At 47.0% G+C, this 6,555-nt stretch overlaps 1 protein-coding gene across 1 annotated transcript in view; it reads right to left on the minus strand.

Annotated features, from left to right (window-relative positions):
• Window positions 1-6,555, minus strand: part of EPHB1 (EPH receptor B1) — a 437,960-nt gene that overhangs the window by 101,486 nt on the left and 329,919 nt on the right. Inside the window, exon 6 of the mRNA XM_007108469.2 lies at window positions 460-584. Coding sequence (XP_007108531.2) covers window positions 460-584 — 125 coding nt within the window. The remainder of the gene's footprint in view (window positions 1-459; window positions 585-6,555) is intronic.

A 6,555-nucleotide genomic window follows, 5' to 3' on the forward strand; every position in this document is an offset into this window, starting at 1 on the left:
CGCGTCCGGAGCCTGCGCTCCGCAACGGGAGAGGCCCGCGTAACGCAAAAAAAAAAAAAAAAAAAAAAAAAAAAGAAAGAAAGAAAAAGAAAAACACTAGTTTTCAAAAGCATAGAATCTTCAGAAAGTTCAGGGGACACCTGGTGGGTGTGTAGCATCTGCATTAGTATAGCAAGCATGTGACTGGGAGAATGGGATAGGTCCTGCCCATCCATGACAGCCCAGTGAGCGGTGCAGACAGCTGGGTTGGAAGGTTCTCTCCTGAGTTGGTACAGAAAGTGCCTGGCTTTGCTGGGGCAGAGCTGGGAGCACTCTCAGGGAGCCTCCGACCCGCGTCACCAGATTCCTCCCCCACTCAGGACTCCCTCCAGCCTGTCTCCCTGGGACCTCAGCGGACCACCACCCACGGAAAAGTGGCTGGCCCTGGGTCTTGCAAGCCTGCAGGCAGGGCTGGCTCACCTTCTCATAGTACCGGATCTCATAGTCCAGGATGATGCCATTGGGCTGCTCCGGCTGCGGCCATGATAAGGTGATGCTTCTCATGGTGGCACTGACCTGGTGCATGATGGGGACAGTGGAAGGGGCTGCAGAGAGAGGAAGAGACAGGGCAGGTGAACAGACCCTCGATTATACGAGAAGTGCTGTCTTTCAGAGACAAGGAGGCAGAGAAATGTCATTGGACATTTCTCATCAACTAAGCTGGATCTACAGAACTTCCTGTGGGTTTTGCAGAACAAATGGAGTTTGGGTACCAAAGGAGAGAAAAGGTGACAATTTGGGACAGGAGAACATGTGTGAAGGCAGGGAACAGAGTGGACAGGAAGAAAAAAGTTTTGACCAAAACAAGAGATGGCTGGAGAAATCACAGGAAAACAGTGTGGGCGGGGAAAGTTGGAGACAGGCATGGAGGGTGTGACAGGCGGGACAAGTCCAGGCTTCAGGCAGTGGGACAAGAGGCGCGATGGAATGTCTTTGAGCAGATGGTGTTGAAGGAACCTCAGTCTTGCAGGAATGGGCTGAGCCATCACAGAGAAGAGGATCCGGCGGCAAGGCCTGACGGCGAGAGAGTCGAGCTGGTCAGTACAGAATTGCTGTGCAGTGGAAAGGAACATTCTAGCAAACATCTCCTTCTGAGACTGCTTGGAAGATTTTGCTGCATTTCCAAAGGAAGAGAGGTGGCATCTCTCAAGAAGACATGAACACAGACCAAAAACAGAGTTCTTGTAGACTTCTGTCAGAGTTTTCCAAATGAGGACATTTGCTGTTGAGAACTCACAAATATAAATGAAGAAATGAGACACAAACCAAACATTTGGAAACAGAATAATAATTCCAAAATCTGTGAAGTGCTTCCGAGATCTCTCTTTAAAAAGAATATTATTTATTTCCCAATTCAACGTTTTTCACACAGTGTAAGTAAAATGAAAACAGTCTGGAGATAATAAATGAGGGTTGTCTGTCTAGGAGAAGAGGCGGGTGATGGATGAGGCTGCAGTCCGTGCTCTGCTCAGGGGCGGTTCCATTTAGTCCTGGTACTTCTGCAGTGATGAAGGTCGCTTCCTCACACGAACTCCACTTTACAAGGCTTTCTCTGGGGACCATGGCTGAGTGACATTTACTATCCTGGATTTAAGTTAACAGATTCCCCTCCAAGACCTGAAATTGCAGAGCACGGGTACCGGGTCACAGGCGGCTCCTCAGTCTCCATGATCCACGGACTCTCAGTGAGAACCTCTTGTGTGAGGCCCCTGGGCCGGGGTGGAGACGCAGAGCTGTGAAGATGTTCACCGTCCAGGGCAGCCATAAGGAGAGCACAGAGTAAGAGGTGCTGTGAGGAGCCCTTAGAGGTGGAGTGTCTGCCTGGGACTTTGGCCAGTTCCCATTAGAGACCTCATCATGGCCGCGAAAATGCGCCCCTCAGAGCTCCTACCCCTGGCAGCATAATTGCCTGATGACCCCAGCTGCCGCGTTCTGCGATCCATCACTGCATCCATGCAGAGCCCACTTCCCACATGCTGCTTCCAGCCAGTGACTGAGAACGGCAGGGGTGCTAAGGCAGGTCCATTCCTGGCTCTTCTGCTGGGCAACTTCTACTCAAATACTCCCCACTGGATATCCCAACCCTTCCCTGTAACTCGTGGCAGTCTAAGGCTCTCCCCACTCAATCCCCCTTCCTTCTCTCTCTCCTTCGGAGGGATCAGACCTTCACTGTGGTCCGATAGCTCTCCCAGCCTCCTCTGGCCTCCACCCCGTTTCCCTGGTAAATCTGATCCCATCCGATCCCGTCTTGGTGTCTGCTTGCTGGAGGACCTGAGTTGATGCAGTCCTGAATCCCCCTATCAAGTATTCCCTGCCCCGCCCTGCTGCATTCCCAGGGATGGGAAGCTCACTGCCTGCAGAAGCTGCCGCTCCATATACCTGGATACCTCTCACCAATGTGCATGTCTTCCTTATCCTTATCTGAAATATGTCTTCTTCCTACCGGTCTCAGTTCTGCCAGTTGAAGTAATATAGAATGTTCCCTCTTCCACAGAATGGCTTGTTAAATAGCTAAAGAAACTATTGAGGTCTCCCCTGCGTTTTTCCTGCTGAAAAGAATGACCAGATACTATGAACATTTCTCCCATGATATGCTGCCACCTGAGGTGGCCCTTTTCCACACGGGGCTCATGTTATCTAAATCTCCTTAGGCATAAGGCCCAGAGGTGACCTCAGTTCTCTCCCTGCTGCTTGAACAGCAAAGATAAGAGTAAAACTAATATCCACCACGATCTGTGTACTATACATCTGTTAATATGACCATTAGCCTCTGCTTCAAAAACATGTCCCTGCTATTTGATTTTGAAACCACAGTCAGTATAACCTTTAGGCTTTCCCATGGTATGCTCCTCATCTTTTGTCTGTGGAGTTGGCTTTTAGCTTTGACTACAGGGATTTACATGTGCCTTCACGGTGCTAATTTGGCCTAGGAGTCTGGTAAGTTGAAATAATTTTTGATCCTGACTCAACCATCAAATGCATCTTCTCTTCCTCCCAACTTAGGATCGTGGCTCAGATCCATTAATTAGCTATTTGAACAAATATTTACTGAGCATCCATCACGTGTCAGTAATTGTTCTAGGTTGTAGAGATTCCCTAGGGAACAAATTAACATTTCTTGCCTTCATAGAGCTTCTTTTCTAGTGGAGGCATTCAGAGACTAGACATAATAAATAAATAAATTACAAGGTATGTTAAAAATATTAAGCACTGTGGGAAAAAATGGAGCGGAGGAGAAGGGATACAGAATGCCAAAATATAGGAGGCCGGCCAGGGGAAGGCTGCAATTCTGAGTCGTGTGTTCGGCCAGGCCTTGTCTGAGAAGTAGATGCAGGAGCACAGAGACGAAGGAGGGCAAAGAAGGACCCAGGCGGATGCCTGGGAGAAGAGCATGTGAGAGGGAGAGGCCAGGGCAAAGTTTCTGATCTGGGAGCGTCCTGGTGTTTCAGGGCAACAGAAAAGAGCCAGTGGGACTGGTGCGGAAACGAGGTCACAGATGGTAGGGTCCCCAGAGACACTAAAAGAGGACGTTGGCTTCTACTGAGAGAGATGGGGACCCATGGGAGGGTGGCAAACAGGGGAGTGACATCATGTGAGTTACATGTTGCCAGTATCACCCTGTGCTATATTGCTAATGGAGCGCAGGGGCCGTGTGAAAGTTGAAAGAATAATCCAGCTGGAAGATCGTGGTGACTTGGACCAGGCTTGGAGTGGTGGAGGTGGTGAGACAGGAGACGGTCAGATTCTGAATATATTTAGAAGATACCTCAATGGCTGTGTTTCTGGTCTGAGCAGCTGGAAAAGTGGGGCAGCCATCGACTCAGATCAGGGACGACATCGGTACAAACAGTTTGGGAGGAAAGAACAGGTCATCCACTTCGGACCTGCTGGCTTTAAGACATCCAGGATGTCCCAGAGGAGATGCTGAGTAGGCAAATGCATGTCGAAGAGGTCCAGACTGGAGTTATAAATGTGAAGTCATCATATTTCAAAGATATTGAAAGCACTGGAAATGACAGAAATCACCAAGCAAAAGAGCAGAGGAGGATATATAGTCTAAGATTCAGGAGATGATGGGAAAGCCACCAAGGGGCCTGAGAAAGAAAGGCCAGTGATGTGGAAGGAGAACCAGAGAGTGCGATCGCCTAGAAATCAAGCGGCAGTCAGCGTTCCCCGGAGGACAGGATGTGTGAGATGCCACTGCTGAGTCACCAAAGTGAAACTAGGCAGTGAGTGAGGATTTAGTACAGGCTGAACGGTTAACGGGGTGCTTGGGATTTTTCTTCCCAAGGCCTGTGTGCACTGTGCAGAGCCCCAGGAGAGGATGAAGGAGCTTCAGGAAAGTGAGGCGGTGTTCTGGAGTCAGTCGGGATGCTTTGGGATCCTGCTGGGCCCACCAGGATGGATGGGAATGGCCCCTATTAATCCTCCCCTCTCTACACTATCCCCGGCCACCGCCCACCACACTGAAAGGGCTGCCCTTTCAGGTCTCCGTGGAAACACGATTCAGTTGACATGTTTTTAATCATGTCAGTGCCATATAGGTTTTCAGGATCCTGCTGCCTCAAAAGCTGAAGCATCATGTATTAAAAATTAGAAAGGTTAATCCCAATGGCCTGAGGATTTTTGATGGGCTTGGTTCTTTACTTTGCCTCTAATCCCTGGAAAGCCGTCATTCAAAACTCAGCATATATGCCAACCATTGTGCCATGGCCCTGCTCTAATCACTCAAGACAGAAGGACAAGTAAGAAAGTCACAGCCCTGCTTGAAGGTCCCATTTGGGGGTCAAATGGCAAAGAGGCAAGGTGATCCAGACGCAATGGATAGTCAAATCCACTGAGAGGAATGTCCCTTTTATACAGGTGGCAAGGACCTCCCAGCAGCCCAGCAGCAGCACACAGATCCAGGAGAAGCTGCCGGAGGGTGACAGTCACCTCCGCCAGCATTTCTCAGATTTATGGTGATGACACCATCGTCACGGGCCCCCTGGCAGGCTATCTCTCCTCATACAGGTCACTCTAAATGTCTTACCTTTTAACTGAGATGGGATTTTGCACAGGGGAGAAAGTAAGAAAGTATTACTCCTCCTCCCTGAAGATCAGGAGCAGCTTACATTTGGTACTCTGCCATCAGTGATCACCTAGGGTGACAAATGTTTTGTTTCCTTCTCCAAGTGCAAATGCCACCTCTAAATCTGGTGTTTTACACGCAATAAAACCTTCAGACAAAACAAAATAAAAAAGAGCTCAGGTATCCACTCAAACACCAATTTCTTTTAGCAAAACTAAGGCAGACTAAGACAGGAAGGGAAAATTAATTCAAAGCAGCAGCCCCTGGGACCCCGGAATACAATAATAGTTTGAACAGCATGTCCTGGCCAGCTGTCTTTTCTCCATAAACCTGCATCCTAAGATGAAGGGACAGTTTCACTGAATGCTTGAAGGAGTCTCTCCCTCACAAGCACACAGAATGTTTTTGACTAAATTAATCATTTTACAGAGAGAAGGAAATGAAAATTATTAAACTTTAGCAAATAAGCAAATATAGACCTTTCTTTAAAAAAAGTAGTGACAAAGAATTAGTTTAGGGGCTATTTGGAAAGAAGGTACTGAAGGATCAAAAAAGATGTGTTTGCAGACATAGAGACCAGACTGGTAGTTGCCAAGGGGGAGGGAGGGGAGGGGAGGGTTGGACTGGGAGTTTGGGATTAGCAGACTCTTCACATAGGATGGATAAACAACAAGGTTCTACTGTATAGCACAGGGCAACTATATTTAATATCCTGTGATAAACCATAATGGAAAAGAATATGGAAAAGAATATATATATGAAAAGAATATGTAAGAAATATATATATGAATATGAAAGAATGTATATGAAAATAATATATATATGTATAACTGAGTCACTTTGCTGTACAGCAGAAATTAACGCAACATTGTAAATCAACTATACTTCAAAAAATTTTTTAAATGAAAGAAAGAAAGATTTGTTTGGCCTAAAGAGGCGGTGCTCAAAAAATCCAAACATAAAATTGCCCTGCACTTCTTCTCAGCAAAATAAAGAGGCTGGCCCAACAGGAAGCCAGAATCCAGAGAGGACAGCGGAGAAGCAATGACAAGTGTCCTGTCAGGCACTGAGGAAAATCTGTTTGAGGGTTCAAACAGAATCAAAACGAGGAGTGTGTAAAAGACACACACATGTATTGCTCACAGCCAATAATAAGAAGCCCTTTAAATGTGTCGGAAGCAGAAAGAGACTTAAACGCCATTGGTCAAAGGGCTTAGGGATGAAGAAAATGCAGATGCAGGGGGAGTGAGTCCTTTGTCTCTGTTTTTACCAAGGAAGACTTTGGGGAGAACTTCCTCCCAAATTGCTTTTTTTTTTTTTTTTTTTTAACATCTTTAGAGTATAATTGCTTTACAATGGTGTGTTAGTTTCTGCTTTATAACAAAGTGAATCAGTTATACATATACATATGTTCCCATATCTCCTCCCTCTTGCGTCTCCCTCCC

Source organism: Physeter macrocephalus, chromosome 1 (assembly GCF_002837175.3).
Source record: "Physeter macrocephalus isolate SW-GA chromosome 1, ASM283717v5, whole genome shotgun sequence".
Taxonomy (NCBI): Eukaryota; Metazoa; Chordata; class Mammalia; order Artiodactyla; family Physeteridae; genus Physeter; species Physeter macrocephalus.